General features: G+C 37.6%; 1 protein-coding gene across 1 annotated transcript in view; it reads left to right on the top strand.

The window, feature by feature from the left end:
- Positions 1-17,194, top strand: part of SPATA9 (spermatogenesis associated 9) — a 23,748-nt gene extending 6,554 nt beyond the window's left edge. The window contains exons 4-5 of the mRNA XM_032276133.1: positions 11,131-11,226; positions 16,600-17,194. Of these exons, the coding sequence (XP_032132024.1) occupies positions 11,131-11,226; positions 16,600-16,890 (387 nt within the window). The 3' untranslated portion in view covers positions 16,891-17,194. The remainder of the gene's footprint in view (positions 1-11,130; positions 11,227-16,599) is intronic.
- Positions 17,195-17,237: the final 43 nt, after the last annotated feature.

Below are 17,237 nucleotides of genomic sequence, written 5' to 3' on the forward strand. Positions count from 1 at the left end.
ATGAACTGCAAGCCTTATTCCTGTATCTTTAGATCATTAAAAAGAAACACAGCTGTGGCTCATGTCTGTAATTCCAGCTCTTTGGGAGGCCGAGGTGGGTGGATCATTTGAAGTCAGGAGTTTGAGACTAGCCCAGCCAGCATGGTGAAACCCTGTCTCTACTAAAAATACAAAATTAATCAGCATGGCGATGCACCTGTAGTCTCAGCTACAGGAGAGGCAGGAGAATCACTTGAACCTAGGAGGCAGAGGTTGCAGTGAGTCAAGATTGCACCACTGCACTCTAGTTTGGGCAACAGAGCAAGACACTATTTCAAAAAAGAAAAGAAAAGAAAAGAAAAAAAATGATGAACTATATTATCTTAAATCCCCACTGAAATATCTTTCTAAACCTAATATTTTGATGTTTCTTTCCTTGCATTGTCAAACCTATAGTTTTTATGAGGGTTGGAGAAGAAATGTCTTTTGAAGAATATTTCTGTATTTAATACGAAATCATGTTTAAAAACACTGGTCATTATTCTATTTATGGTCTTCCTTTTTGCTTCTCTGCTAAATCAGAACTGTAAAGGATCTGAGACCTTACACTACCTGCAAGCTAACAAATTAGCCTGCCACAGTTGTACACACACATATGCGTATGTACACACACACACACACACACACACACACACACACACACACACTCGAGCCTTGGGTCACAAACACATGGTTTGTTATTCACAGCAAAAGCATCAGCCAGAGCAGTATCTTGTGTTGGTTCCCTATGCTTACATTCCTTAGCGCAGTGTGATGCGGGCCAAATGTTACCTGTGCACACAGTACGTTGCATCACAGGAGAGAGGAACCTTGAAATCAGGGGACTCAGCTCTTTATAGGGACACTGGCACATCTCCCTACCCTCCTCTCCAAAAACTTACACAGATAGAGAGACAGAGAGTGAGAGAATGAGATTGAGATTAATTATTCATTACCCTGGAATATAAGTACATGTTTCAGGGAAAAAGGAGAGGGCTTTATCTTTAGTGCCCTGTGACACGTTCGGGGAGGTAATTCTCTAGATGTCTCTAGAGGGATATACTTTTTCTACTTTGCAAGGCTGTTTGCTCTTCAAACATGTCCTTTGCTCAGAAGGGCCAATCTGCACAGAATAAGAGAAATCCACGTAGGCATATCTCCCAACACTCATGAAAATTCAGTGGCAAGAAAAAAACTCTATCTTTCCAGCTGAGTTTGTGTGTTTTTATCCAGTAATGAGATCTAAAAGACACAATATGTTTGCCTTTTTACTTTGTCTGATAATGAGTTTCTGAGGTAAATTTAGAGATCAAATGTGATAACTTATTCCAGGAACCTAAGATAAACAGGCTTAGGAACGAAGTGACGTGAGCAAGGTCCATGTGTTAACTGTGACTCTCTTTTCTGAAATTATTTAAAATCCACGACTATGAAATCTCTTCTTCTTTTCCCTTATTCTAATTGTCTTATGTTCTAGCTTTAATTTTACAAATTCTTATCAAAGAAATATTCAAAATGTATAGAAGTTAATTGATTAGAAGTCTCACTTGAATTTAAACTAGTAGTAATATTTTGCTATATTGCCTTCAGATCTCTCCTTTATAAAACAAAACATAATGAACCATGCCCCAATTCCTTATCCTTTCTTCTCTACCAGAGGTAATCATTTTTTTGAAGTTGATGTGAACATTTACATGCATACTTTTATATTTTCTCAACATTTGTATGCATATAGTAATGTTTTTTTCCCCAAATATCTTGCTTTCTTTAATTATTTTAAACATATGTATGTATGGTCTTTTTAATGATTGTCCTTGACTTATTTGGAGGTGCTAATTTTTCTGACTATTGTGATCTATATTGCTTCTCACTTATAGATAATTTTCTTATAATTTTAACTGAAACTTGAAAAGAGAAAAAGAAAACTTCAGAGTTTTTTGTTTTTGTTTTTGTTTTAATCCCTTTTGGCCTTGGTGGTGAAACTGTCCTTCTAGAGAAATTGTACTTGTTGCTCCAGGAGTGTGAGCAACCTGAGACCAATCTTTATGTTGTTTTCAGTTTAGGATTCCCTGCATCAGGCTGATAAGATAAATTCAGGTCCCTTATAAGGGACAAGCTTGGAATTTTAATCTCTCATGGGAGCCCCACATAGAGACCAGCTTCCTTACTTTCTTCCTGTACTGGTGGATGCAATTATTTGAGTCCCAATTTCACTGAAATTGCAGCTCTGAAAAGGCTTGATCCCTACCTCACATCTTTCCAAGTCTCATATCCAGTCTCTGTTTTAATACTCAAGCACCCAACCATTATTTTAGGGTCTAGCACCATCTCCAGAGTTCCTGGACTATAAGCTCACACACTTGCTGCTCTGGCTTTTAGTTCCCTCTTTGTTCCTGGCACTGGGGGTGGGAGGAAAGGTCCCTTTCTTTTTTGTAAACTCGGTCTTGTATTCTATCTGTTGAGTTTCATTTTTATAGCATTTCTAGGTGTTTTTGTGTGAGATGCTCCATATTAGCTCAGTCTGCCATGTTTGTGGAACCAGATGTCCTTCAGCTTTATTTCTTAATATCTTCTTTTACAAGTTTTAAGATGATTAAATTTGTTGGAAGTGTAGTTCTACTTTTTTATTTATTCAACAAATAGTGGCCAAGAGCAGTGGCTCACACCTATAATCCCAACACTTTGGGAGGTTGAGGCAGTGGATCACCTGAGGTCAGGAGTTCGAGACCAGCCTGGCCAATATGGTGAAACCCAATCTCTACTAAAAATACAAACATTAGTTGGGCATGGTGGCAGGTGCCTGTAATCGCAGCTACTCAGGAGCTGAGGCAGGAGAATCGCTTGAACATAGGAGGCGGATGTTGCAGTGAGCCAAGATCATACCACTGCACTCCAGCCTGAGCAACGAGAGCAAAACTCCATCTCCAAAAAAAAAAAAAAAATTATTGAAAACCCGATATGCAAAATCACTCGTTTAGGTACCAGGGACTCAGAGATGTCTCACTCTTGCCCTGTGGTCTGTGGGGCTCACAGATAAATAAGCAAACATTGTCAGTAGGATGTAGCAAGTGCATGATCAAAGTATGCAAAGTGCACTATGGAAGCCTCAAGAAGGGGCCTATCATTCCAAAGAGTGGTCCATGTGGACATTCTAGAGATAGGATACTGTATCTGAGTCTTGAAGGAGTAAGAATTAGCCAGATGAGAAGTAGGAGAATCATTCCAAGAAAAGAACAGTATATATGAAGATACTGAGGTGAGAGAGAACATGACTTATTTGGAGAACATAAGTAGTTCCATATGGCTGGAGTGAGACAAGTGAGAACAGTCCCAGGTCAGAGGTTCCAGGGTCCTTGAGGGTTGTGGGTTGGGAAGAAGCTTTATATGGGTAATATACAGTAGCTAGGGTTGAGAATCAGAATTGCCTGTGAGGGAAAACTAAGTTGTAGTAAACAATGTGTCTCAAATCTCCAAGACTCTGTGAAGACAGAAATAGAACTGACTATGAGGACAATGGCCTGGAGAGTCAAAGGTACAACAGGAATGTATGAGATGTGGCAGAGGTCAATGGATTGGTCCGTAAATGGAGGGTATCCATGGAACCAGAGTGTGCTGAGAGGAAAGTTCCATAGTATGGAGAAGCCACATCAGACAGAGTTCAGCTTACCCAGAGTGGATTCCAGCATGAATTCCTTTCAGAATTGTCAAACTGCCTGTCTCAGGTGGAGCTTTGTGTGGGGAAGTAAAAGGGGTGAAAGCTGGAAGGACTATGCAGGGGGATATGCTTTGTGAATGCATGAAAGGTATCACTTTAAGAAAACTTAGCTGTAAGAATGTAAGCAGCCTGGTTAATTTATCTGAAGGTATGTTTCAAAGATCTGGATGTGCTCTGTCTGGTCACTGATTTGTGGATGACAAATGATGAAAAAATGCATTTGCAGCTGGAGTAAGTAGCTCTACCAAATCTCTCTATTATATGGCTAGGAATACCAGTGAGGCAGGTGACTTCCTTTGGAAACACAGAAATAGAGGAACATTTTCATTAGGACACGAACAGTAACTAGAAGAGTGTTTTAGCCCTTTGACGTGGGGAGTTCTGAGATGCAGCATACAGTAATGGTTTCCTCAGGGTAATCAGAGAATGGACACTGGCTCAGGAACTCCCTCTACCATCACCAGGGCCTTTCTGATTGGATGTTCAGCTCTCTAGAGCATGCTTAATATGTCACAGCATACTGAAATGTTGTGCCAAATAGAAGCCTCCCAAAAATCTAACCAACAAGAGTGGCCTAAAGCGATTCTAATGGCCTGTGAGGGCACAGACAGTTGGGGTCAAGCCTTTCCAGCTAGCCACTTTGTTAGAAAAGGCTTCCTTTGTACCTGGCTCTATGGATGCTGAGTAAAATTAGTCCTCAAACCCCTCCAGGTTCTGCAAGACTGAGACTGCAGTGATAGAACTGTGGCTAGTTCTATAAAAAGCCTTGGGAGTGGAAAACTCTTAGAGACTTTCCTGGTAGGTTTCACCATCTCCAGTGCCAGTACTTACAGAATGGTGCATCTGCTTAGCCTTGTGAGCTGCCTGCTTGAGTGGAGCCCACAGCTGCTCTAGGCTGCAGTGACCTAGATAATCGCCTTGAATGCTGACTTCAGCCAAGCCACGTCAGCTCCCAGACATCGTTGTTGATTCTGGCAGGCCAATGCAGGGCCACAGGTCAAAGAGCTCTTCCTGTGATAGACTCATCCCTATAATGGCATTAGAGTTGACTGTTTCTACTTTGTATAAGCACTGTCACATGGTATAGGATAAGATAGGGACAAAAGTGAAGAAAATCCTCAGCCTCTACAATGCCTGGGCTGTGGGTGGATCCCAGTGAACTTGTGTTCTTTTCAGGATAAGGATCAGAAGCTTACCTACTTAAAGTCTCTTCCTCACCCCACCCTCTAAGTTAGACTCCAAGTTGGGGTTTAAACTATGACCTCAGAAATACCAGGAAGTTCTGTAGTTCCCACATGGGCCTGCCATGAGACTAACTTGGCTGGTATAATCTAGACCTGGGGAAAGAGGATATTTTCTAGATAGTAGAACTCCTGGGCTCTTAAAGACTCCTCCAGGTTGGCAAAGGGATTAGGACATTTGAGCCTTTACAGGACCACTGGATTAAAAGCTTGTTTAACAACAATGTTCTACGGAATGTGAACACTGGTGTTAATAAAGTCCAGGTAGCTCTCTCTAAAGTCAGGAGTCTTTCCTGTATTCAAGGGTGTTGTGAGTTGCTAAGCAAAAACACAGTCGTGTAGCTTTTCCAAACTTACATTTTTTTTTTTTTATATAGAGATGTCCAGGAAATATTTTTTTTTTCCTGGACATCTCTACAAGTAAGTCACTGTTTCCTGCAACATTTGTCTGAGAGTTAGAATTTCCCCTATGACACCCTTTGTAACTCTCATCAGGGTGGTTTTGGACAATGTAAGCTACGTGGGGCCTGGTAATTCTCTAACCTTCAGATCATGTATAAGTGAATTTTTATTTTCTAAACTGCTTACTGTTGGCTTTTTTGTGTGATTTATCTTAATAGTAAAAATAAGATGAACATACATACTTCTTTTATGAGATAAGGCAGTCAAAATTATGTGGAAAAAGTTGAGTTAAATGTTCCAAATGTTTTTACTGCTCAAATCTCCATATATTTTACATATTTTCCGTGACCAAAGTTACAAAGAAATATATGAACATAACATTGATACCAAGATATTTTTAACTCAAATATGCAAATAAAGTAAAATTAATATAATGAGGTTGAGATAAAAATTTTGAAATAGGCCAAGATCATCGAAAGATTGCCCCTTACCAAATTTCTCCAGCTTTTTATCTTAGCTTTTACCATACACTATTCCTGCTCAAAGCAAGACAAAAATGAAACAGCATGGTTTATAATATGAAAAACATGTTTTATAAGTGAGTCATAAAGTTGAAAAATGGCTACTTGCCAGTAGCCACATATATTTTGGAGGAAATATATTTTCTGTAGGGATTACTTGTTACAGGAATAAAAAGTATTTGTTCAAAGCATTAAAATAATAAAAATGACCCTTAAACAATATAAAGATTATTCAGAAGCGTAACACATATTGAATACATAATTTATTTTGAAACTAATCAGCTTTAATTACTTTTAGGTGAAGGACAAAACCCGAGAGAGAAAGATGTAATAAAACGAAAAGAGTAATTTCTCATGTAGACGCCTGTATCAGTCCATTCTTGCACTTCTATAAAGAAATGCCTGAGTCTGGGTAATTTGTAAAGAAAAGAGGTTTAACTGGCTCATGGTTCTGCAGGCTGTACGGGGAGCACAGCAGCATCAATTTCTGGGGAGGCCTCAGGGAACTTACAATCATGGCAGAAGGCAAAGGGGAAACCAGCACTTCACATGGCTGGAACAGGAGGAAGAGAGGTGGGAGAAGCCACACACTTTTATACAACCAGATCTCAGAAGAACTCACTATCACGACGATAACTCCAAGGGGTCATGGTGTTAAACCATGAGAAGTCACCCCCATGATCCAGTCACCTCCCACCAGGCCCCACTGCCAGTACTTGGTGTTACATTTCAACATGAGATTTGGTAGGGACACAGATCCGACTCATACAACACCACTTTTATTTTTATTGTATATGGCCTACCAATTATTGAACGTGGACCTCCCACTATGAATTCATATATTCACAAACTCAAGAATCTTTTCAGTCTGCTAGGAGGTAGATCTGCCTTTCTTCCTCCTAGAGAGCCTGCTCTCTACTTGTATGTTTGTCTCCATGTAGCCTAAAAGTGGGATTCAAAGGCATGCTATCAATTTGATTCTTCTAGCAAGAGAGAAAAAGTAGCAGCTGCTTCATTTCCTGGAAACTCTTTCTTGAAGCCAGGAACTCTGGGAAATGCTGCAGGTGACCTGTGTAGGGAGTGGGGAGAAACTTTCCCTACCTATCTGTACATCTAGGAGTTAGTATGGCCCAAACAGAAAGGGGGAAGAAAGAAAACAGGCTTTCCCCAACCCCCAGCACTCCCATCCCCCACTCTTAGCTACTAAGCTAGATCCGATTCTTGGTTTCCTTGTTCTGTAAATCACTTAAGAGGGAAGAAGGAAATTGCAGTGGGCAATTTTGTTCTGCATTCAGCAGTGGCAGCACTAAGCAAACACTGAGCATACTAGAACAGGATGCACACGTATTTTAATAATTTCATTTACAAAAATACCATATGTGCTTTCAACTTACCATGGAAAATACAGAAAACAAGAAAGAATTGAATCTCTCTGAACCTGTGTTCCTATTTCACATGCTTTTTAGAGGATAAAATGAGACAATGCAAGGAAAGCCATTAGAATAGAACCTAACATGTAATGATTGTTCTACAAATGTTAACTATACAAAGCCACATTACTAAATCATAACAGCAATTAAAATTTGGGTGAATTTCTGTCCAAACTTTTTCTAGGCAATGTTAATTGTGTTACTTTTAATCATAAAAACATTGGACATAGAATTTTTAAACTTTTCAATTGAAGTAGATAGAAGAGTGTAGCTCCATGAATTTTCATAAATTGAACATATCTTGGTAAGCAGCACTCAAGAAATCTTCTCATGCTGCCTTACAGTCACTAATTCCCCCCCTTGCTAGGATAATTGTTTCCTTTCCTTCCAGCAGCATTGTTTTTGTATGCTATCTACATGGAATCAATCATACTTGTTATGCTTACTATTTTGAACCTTGATCTTTCTCAAGTATCATGAGGTACTATTAATGTCCCCTAATGCTACCCATGCACAGACATTCTGCTAAAAACTTTACGAGCATTTTCTTATTTACCTTCACAGCAAATCTATGAGATAAACATTAGCTATTATTCTCAATTTGGAGATTAGGGAACCAAAGCTTAGAGGGAAGAATTAATTTGTCAAAGATTTTATTACTCAAGAACTCTGGGGCCAGAGATGAACTACATCTGTTTACTCCAGAGTCCATCCCTGTACTGCATTCCTTTACCATTCTTCATAAGCAGTGTGTCCTAAGGCAGCGTAATTTAATGATTAGGGTAACAGCTTGTGCCCTGTAGTATGATTCCCAGTTTAAATCTTATTTTGCTACTTACCAACTATATTACCATAGGCAAGTTTCAACTTTTCTTTTTTCTGTTTTCCAGTTGTGGAATGAGGATAATAATAACATAAACTTCATAAGATTGTTTAAGAATTAAATATGAATTTTTTTTTTTTTTTGAGACGGAGTTTCATTCATGTTACCCAGGCTGGAGAGCAATGGCGTAATCTCGGCTCACCGCAACCTCCGCCTCCTGGGTTCAGGCAATTCTCCTGCCTCAGCCTCCTGAGTAGCTGGGATTACAGGCACGCACCACCATGCCCAGCTAATTTTTTGTATTCTTAGTAGAGACGGGGTTTCATCATGTTGACCAGGATGGTCTAGATCTCTTGACCTCGTGATCCACCCGCCTCGGCCTCCCAAAGTGCTGGGATTACATGAACATTTATAAAGTACATTGAACAGGACCTGGTAGGCAGTGCCATGTAAGTGTTTGTTCAACAAAAGGTTATCACATGTTCTTCAGAAGTACCTTTTTTATATTTATTTTGAGATGTTGTTTCGCTCTTGTTGCCCAGGCCGGAGTGCAATGGCATGATTTCAGTTCAGTGCAACTGAGGAAGGAGACCCAGGCATCTAGGATCACCTCCCCCTTGACCTCCACAATGCATTTCAATAGAAGAAAAGGCTGGTGTCGCCTCTTGAATCACCTTCCTATAAAATAGCAGGCATGGTATGGGGGAATCTCTCCGGAAGACATTGCTTTTACTTAAACAAGATCACACCCCCACCCCACTCCTCCATCCGGAGACCAGAACCCTTTCATAGGTGATTTCTAAAGCTGTAAACCCAAGACCCTTTCACATGTAATTCCTAAAACTGTAAACTCAAGACCCTTTCGTATATGATTCCTAAAGCTGTAAACCCAAGACCCTTTCATATGTGATTTCTAAAGCTGTAGACCCAAAACCCTTTTCACTTGTAATTTCTACGGCTGTAAACCTAAGATCCTGTCCCGTGTAATATCTAGAGTGTAAGCCTATATAAAGGCAGAGCTTCTCTTTGTTAGGGGAGCTTGGCCATTTGGACAAAACATAAAGCCTTGTTCCCGGGCCGTAATAATAAAACCCCTTCCTTTCTAGTTTGGTGTCCGAGAGGTCTGTTTCTCGCAGCTGCGCCTGCTTCACAACCTCTACCTCCCAAGTTCAAGCGATTCTCCTGCCTCAGCCTCCCAAGTAGCTGGGATTATAGGCATGTACTACCATGCCTGGCTAATTTTTGTATTTTTAGTAGAGACGGGGTTTCATCATGTTGGTCAGGCTGGTCTCAAACTCCTGACTTCAGGCCACCCACCTTGGCCTCCCAAAGGGCTGGGATTATAGGTGTCAGCCACTGCGCCTGGCCCAGAAGTACCTTTTAAAAGGCTGCATATTACTGACAATACCCAAGATATAGAATCAACCTACATGTCCAACCACAGGTGAATGGATAAGGAAAATGTGATTTATATACAAAATTGAATACTATTCAACCATAAAAAAGAATATTCTGTCATTTGTGATGGCAAGGATGAATCATCTGGAGATCATGTTAAATGAAATAAGCCAGACACAGAAAGACAAATGACACATGATCTCACCAACACATGAAATCTCAACAACAACAATAACAAAAAAAGTTGTTATCATAGAAGCAGAGAGGAGAACAGTGGTTACCAGAGACTGGTTAGGGAAAGAAGAAAAGGGAAGGATAGTGAAAGGTTGTTAAATGGGTACAAAATTACAATTATATAGGAAGGAAGGAGAAATTCTGGTGTTCTACTGCACAGTAGGGTGACTATGGTTAACCATAAAATACTGTCTTACAAAATAGCTAGAAGAGAGGATTTTTGAATGTTCTCGCCACAAAGAAATGATAAATGCACAAGGTGATACAGATGCTAACTACCCTGATTGGATCATTATATAACATAGATTTGTATGGAAACATCAAATAGTACTCCTTAAATATGTACCATTACAATGTGTCAATTAAAAATACAGAAATTAAATGTTTTAAAAAATAAAAGGTTGCAAAATGTACCATTGAGTGAATACAACAGAATTTTCATAACTATTCTGGAATCATTGTTTTAGTTTTTTTCAATGTTATAACTTTTTAATGAACATTGTCTAATGAACATTATGTGCATGTTTTTACCAAGCATTTATATGATTTTCTTAGCTACAGCCTGTGCCTTTTGGAAGTTCATTGAATCCATTGAGTTGCTTGGCTCTTACTTCAGAGGAGCCTGGCTAACTGCCACTTCACTGCTGAATGGAAAGAGAATGTTTTTCCTAACGTCCTCATTTCATATCCTGCTCAAGGCAACAGAGGTGGCCCATAAGACAGTATAAACTGAATATGTTAGTCTGATCTGTTTGAGGCCAGTACACCTACTGCCAGAAACTGGAAACACAGGAGAGCAACTTCATTATTGGTGTAAACTGCTCTGTGTTTCATGAGAGCCGGTTGGATATGCGCAGAGAACATTTCCGAAGCTTAATGATCATCTAAGGTTAATGCTGGCCTTCAGCAGTCTCATGATTAACATTTCCAAGCAGGTCATTAATCTCTAGGAAAAGCTTATTATTTTGATTGCTGTTTACTTAATTGAGGTTGTGAATAATTAGTAAAGAATGGTTACATGAATTTGAACAAAGGAAAGACTGTTTTTCTAATATGCAGAGCAGCACCTCCTAGTGTGCACAGTTGGTAATTGTGAAAAGTTAAAGTCATTTAGATCGCAGAAATGCAAGGTTTTTATAGATTTGTGGCAGGTTTTGATTAGCACAAGAAAGTGTCTTCTTGTTAAAAAAGGAAAAGTAAACAATTTTCACAACGTGAAAAGCGCAGGTAGCTCTAAAGTAGATGACTTTCTTTAGAAAAAAATAAATTATCATTTTACAGTAACATTGTACAATATGACATTGAAACATTGAAAACTTTTAATAGAAAATCTTTTCTGTTTTTGCAGATCAGAAAGGGCTCTTTGTTTGAAATCATCTCCTTTCCAGCAAAGACGGCTTTAACTAGCATAATATATGCTTCATATGCAGCACTAATTTATTTGGTGAGAAAATTATTAGAATCTAGAAATAAATCTACTTATTTTATGTAATGTTAATGATAATACTATGCAGTAGTAAACTGTACAATATTTACTGTTACCATTCACAAACTATAACATTCTTGTTACACAAAACAATTTTATATTAAAAATTTCCTTTTCTGATGAGCCAGGTCAATTCACCAAAAACCAGTTTGCTTAAATAGCTAAACTTATTTTATTTTTATTAAGTTTATTACCACTTGAATATTTTTGATCAAGAAATTTTAGTTTTACTTTTATTTAGCTACAGCTGTTTTGGTTCACCATTGTGCCATGGTTGGCTAAAGTTCAGTATTCTATCATTTGGGGTCTCTCACTCTGGGGAACACAGGTATTAGTGTATTTTGGATTACAAGTGCTGTGCATGACAAAAATATCAAGGATTTCTTAAACTGTAAAGGTTTTATTTTCTATTAGTAGCCACTTAACTTAAAAAAAAACTATAACATACAAAATGAAAGTGCACAACTTATTGAATTATCACAAAATCTGTTAATCCTTATACCACCCAGGTCCAGAAGAAAAAAAAATTGCCATTATTCGAGAAACCTCTTTCTTGCCCCTCACAATCACTACCCTTTCTTATACAGGATATCACTATTTTGACTTGTAATACTACTGATAATTTGACTGCTTGAATTGCATATAAATGAAATCAGATAGTATGTATTCTTTTGTGTTTGTCTTTGCCCGACACTGTTGTGAGATTATTCATTGCCTGTCGCAGTAGTTTGTTCATTATCATTGCTGTGTAGTATCCAACTGATTGACTGTATCAACATTTATTTATGCATTCTACTGCTGATGGACATTTGGATTACTTCGTTTTGGCTGCTATGAATAAGGTTGCTATAAATATTCCTGTACATGTTTTTTGATGAAACTGCTAGACCGTAAGTTATACATGTGCTGATACCCAGTAGACATCGCCAAAGAGTTTTCTAAAATGATTTAACAATTAACACAAATCTCAGTAGATTTTATAAAAGTTCCAGTTGCTCTACATCATTACTGACACTTAGTATTGTCAATCTTTTTCATTTTAGCCATTTTCGTGGGTATGTAGTATTATCACAGTGTGGTTTTACTTTACATCTCCCTTATTATTAATGAGATTATCTTTGTATACATTAATTGGACATTTGGATATTCTGTTTGTGAATTTCTGTTAAAATCTATTCTTGTTTTTCTATTTAGAGATGTCTTTTTAAAAAAGATTTTTTTACTTTAAAAACCATAATTCTAGGAGCCTGTCCTTTTAAAATTATATATGGACAAATTTCTTCTCATATCCTGTGTCTTGCCTTTTCATTCTTTTGGCAATGTCTTTTAAAGCAAAAATTCTTAGCCAGGCATGCTGGTATGTGCCTATAATCCCTGATACTCAGGAGATTCATGGGGGAGGCTGAAGCAGGAGGATCCCTTGAGCCCAGGAATGAGACCAGCCTGGGCATAATAGTGATATCCAGTCTTAAAATAAATAGAAGCTTATCATAATTTTAATGTAATCCAATTTATTAATCTTTTCCTTTATGTTAAGTGATTTTTGTTTCAAAAAGAATCTTGACTTACACCTAAGGTCATGAAAAGATTCTCCGTTACATTCTAGAAGCTTTATTATTTTACCTTTCACCTTTAGATTTGTAATCCATCTTGAACTAATGTGAGGTAAGAGTCAAATTTTTCCCCATGAGTATCTAATTAATTCAATCCAATTTATTTTTTCTTTAAAAAAGCCTTTTTCCTATTGTCCTAGAATACTATTTTTGTCATAAATCAAGTATACCTTATATGTAGGTCTGTTTATGGATTCTCTGTTCTATTCAGTTGGTCTATTTGTCTATTCTTGTACCAATTCAGCAGTGTATTAATTACAGGAGCTTTATAATATATCTTAATAACTGGGAGAATAAGTACTCTTTCCATAATATATCCTTCTGTTTATTTTGGTCTTCTTTAATTTCTTTTAATTATTTTTATGGGTTTTTTTGTTAGCATTCTTACACATTTTTGTTAATATTTTCATATCATATCAAAACATATAAGAAGTCTCAATTAAGAGCCAAGCAGGGGTGTGTGTGTGTGTGTGTGTGTGTGTGTGTGTTAGGTTGACTAGATAGTTCTAAAATGTATAAGGGAGTGTACAGGGTCAAGAATAACCAAATACCCTTGTAAAAAGGTAGAACTTACTTTTAAGTGTATTATTTCAGTTTTTAAAAAATTAATATTTTCAAATATTTTGCCACTGTTTTAAATTTTCAAGAAGTGCTCAATATCTTAAATGTGAATCTCATATAAAATTGGCATTCAACTAAGCTAAGATGCAAATACATTGCAAAAAATGAACAGGATGACATGTCTATGTAGAAATAAAAACTAGACTAAAACAAAAAGAATGTTCATCATCACTGGTCATCAGAGAAATGCAAATCAAAACTACATTGAGATACCATCTCACGCCAGTTAGAATGGTGATCATTAAAAAATCTGGAGACAACAGATGCTGGAGAGGATGTGGAGAAATAGGAACACTTTTACACTGTTGGTGGGAGTGTAAATTAGTTCAACCATTGTGGAAGACAGTGTGGCGATTCCTCAAGGACCTAGAAATAGAAATTCCATTTGACCCAGCAATCCCATTACTGGGTATATATCCAAAGGATTACAAATCATTCTACTATAAGGACACGTGCACACGAATGTTCATTGCAGCACTGTTTACAATAGCAAAGACCTGGAACCAACCCAAATGCCCATCGACGATAGACTGGATAGGGAAAATGTGGCACATATACACCATGGAATACTATGCAGCCATCAAAAACGATGAGTTTGGGTCCTTTGTAGGGACATGGATGAACCTGGAAACCATCATTCTCAGCAAACTGACAGAAGAGCAGAAGATCAAACACCGCATGTTCTCACTCATAGGCGGGTGTTGAACAATGAGAACACATGGACACAGGGAGGGGAGCACTACACACTGGGGTCAGTTGGGGGGAAATAGGGGAGGGATGGTGGGGGGTGGGAAGCTGGGGAGAGATAGCAAGGGGAGAAATGCCAGATGTAGGTGATGGGGAGGAAGGCAGCAAATCACACTGCTACGTGTGTTCCTATGCAACAATTTTGCATGTTCTTCACATGTACCCCAAAACCTAAAATGCAATAAAATAAATGGGAAAAAAAATTAAACTTCAATTTCTCAAACGTTGTTGAAATCATCTCACACAATTTCTCATGCGATGAACTTTAAAAGTAGGTAACAGAAACAAACTTTTGGTGATCTGATAATTGGTCATATAGGCATCTAAGGCCTGGGAGAGGTGGGAGCTAAAATTTTGGTTTTGAAAACAATATATATGTTAGACGTTAATGTCCTATGAGTGGAACCATGTCAAGAGAAAAGAGTAGTACGTCAACAGAAATATGAAGAAGAGCAACATTTAGGTGAGCTGAAAAAGAATCCATTTGGGAGACAAGAAAACAATCAGAAAGGCAGAAAAAAAAATCAGGAGAAATAGTGCCAAGGAAACAGAGACTTAGGATGTTGTGAGTAGTTAAGTGTCAAATACAAGCAGAAGTCAAGTGAAATGATGATTTGAGGTGTCCATGAGATACAGTAGTAAAGATGTTGAAGTTAACCATCTCAAAAAAGATTTCAGTGGCATAACTGGATAAGGAAGACAGAAATAGCAGGTTTCAGAGTGAACAGAAGGTAATAGCATGGAAACAGACTCTGGTTTGACTAAGAACACAGTGTGTGTAGCAGTTAATGAGCATGTTACAGTTTGCAGGGGAAGAGCCAGTCAAGAGTAAAGAGGTGGAAGAGACAAGGAATAACTGATAGAGAAAATGGTAGGGTGTAGGTTGAAAACAAAGATAGAAGAATATTGACCTTAATCAAGACCATTCATTTTCTGAGACTGGAAAAATGTGGTTAGAATGTACACAGATATAATTTTGTTGGTGAGGGACGAGATAACGTTTCAGGTAGGATAGAACTTTCCAGCCTTTCTCACAACATGGCATTCATAGACAATGATCATATTTGGGATAAATGGATGAGGCTATTTACAGGTAAAGGTCATGACTTTACAGGTTTTTAGTGCTGGGTTTGGATACATAAAAGTGCAAGTCACAAAAGATATCTGAATGACAGTGCCTTAATCAATAAAGACATTTAAATATCTTAATTAGAAATTGGGAGTTAGGCAATTCCCAGGTTTGTACATTTAGGTCCAAAATGTTATCAAAACCCAGGTTTGAATGTCTGTACTTCCCCCGAATTCTTATTTTAAAATCTAACCCCAAGGTGGTGGTATCAGCAGGTGGGACCTTTGGGAGGTGATTAGATAATGAGAGCAGAGTCCTCATGAATGGGATTAGTGCCCTTAGAAATGAGGCCTGATATGAGGGCATAGCTAGAAGGTACCGTCTATGAAACAGAAAACCAGCCCTCACCAGTCACTGAATCTGCCAGTGCCTTGATCTTGGATTTCCCACTCTCCATAACCGTGAGAAATAAATTTCGACTGTTTATAAGCTACTCAGTTCAAGCTGTTTTGTTATAGCAGCCCTAAAAGCCTAAGACAACAGGGTCTTTCTCTTTTTTTTTTTTCTAAAAACTTGTTTTTAGAAGTCCCTTCTATGATTTAAGCACTGTATTTGAAGACTCATAATTCATGAATTTTCTGTTCTCATTGCTTGCCTTAAATACCATCATCATCTTTATCACTAGTAAATTTACAGAGTAAGTTTAATGAATGCAGTCCTTAGCTGTTCTGAATTTTTGAAGTTATTTTTCTTTGTTTTATTTTGACACTCTTCTCCTTAAAGTACTGAGTAGCATTTTTGGAGGGGACAGTGGATCACATATTTGCTGGGAAACCACTGATAGCAGCTTACTAAATTCTTACTGATATGTTGATGTCCTTCCATTCTGCATGTAAGTATAACCAAAGTCTAGGGGGAAGAAAATTAAAACAAAAATCCTACTTTGAGAAAAACATGTTTGAGGACAAATCCTATCTCTCAGAAAATGTTTCATTTAATTACATCAAGAGAAGATGTAAAACATCTGATGAATTGGGGGGAAAAGATGTAAAACATATATTTATTAAAGTATACTAGGTTTAAAATTGCTCTCTAGATTGTAGTGTAATATTTAGAACCATCTCCCATTGCTTATTATATTGTGTGCTGGGAGGTCTTGAAAAGAGGTGTTTTTTATTAGATTATGTAGATTAATGACTTTATGTTAAACACTATATTGTATTTATCTGTGGTTAGTAGCTTAAAAAGAAATTTTACTTTTCAACTCTTTTTATTATATAGGCAGTCTGTGTTAATGCTGTGCTGGAGAAGGTAAAGAATATCTTCCAAGAAGAAGAATCCATAAGGCAAAGCAGAGAAGAGAGTGAAAATTGTAGAAAAGCCTTTTCTGAGCCTGTGCTTTCGGAGCCTATGTTTCCTGAAGGTGAAATCAAAGCAAAACCTTATAGGTCATTGCCGGAGAGGCCAGACATTTCATGTTACCCCAAGCTTCCTGCTAATAAGCAGAGTAACAAGATCCAAGTTTTACATTCTGTGTTTGACCAATCAGCTGAAATGGATGAGCAAATCTGAATGCAGATATCACTGAACAGAACTTAAAAGTTACCTATTTTAATGGCACATTTCATCTGACAAAACTCAGAGACTAGTTTAAATATTCTGAATTGCTCTGCTTTCTTTTAAAAAAGAGAAGGGGACTACAATTAAAATGTCATTTTCTAGTATTTACATGATAGAGTAAATAAAATGAATATTGATGTGGAATATATGTACTGACTACTTTCAATGAACAAGAAAATCCACCCTTTGGTGGGTTACACTTTACACTGTGGTTTATAATATGAACATATATATATAAAATACATTAATGTTTTTAGTAAAGACGAGTGTCTAATTCTTTACTTGGGAGAAAAAAAGCA

Source organism: Sapajus apella, unplaced genomic scaffold (genome assembly GCF_009761245.1).
Source record: "Sapajus apella isolate SASKATOON/1434 unplaced genomic scaffold, GSC_monkey_1.0 scaffold1, whole genome shotgun sequence".
NCBI lineage: Eukaryota > Metazoa > Chordata > Mammalia > Primates > Cebidae > Sapajus > Sapajus apella.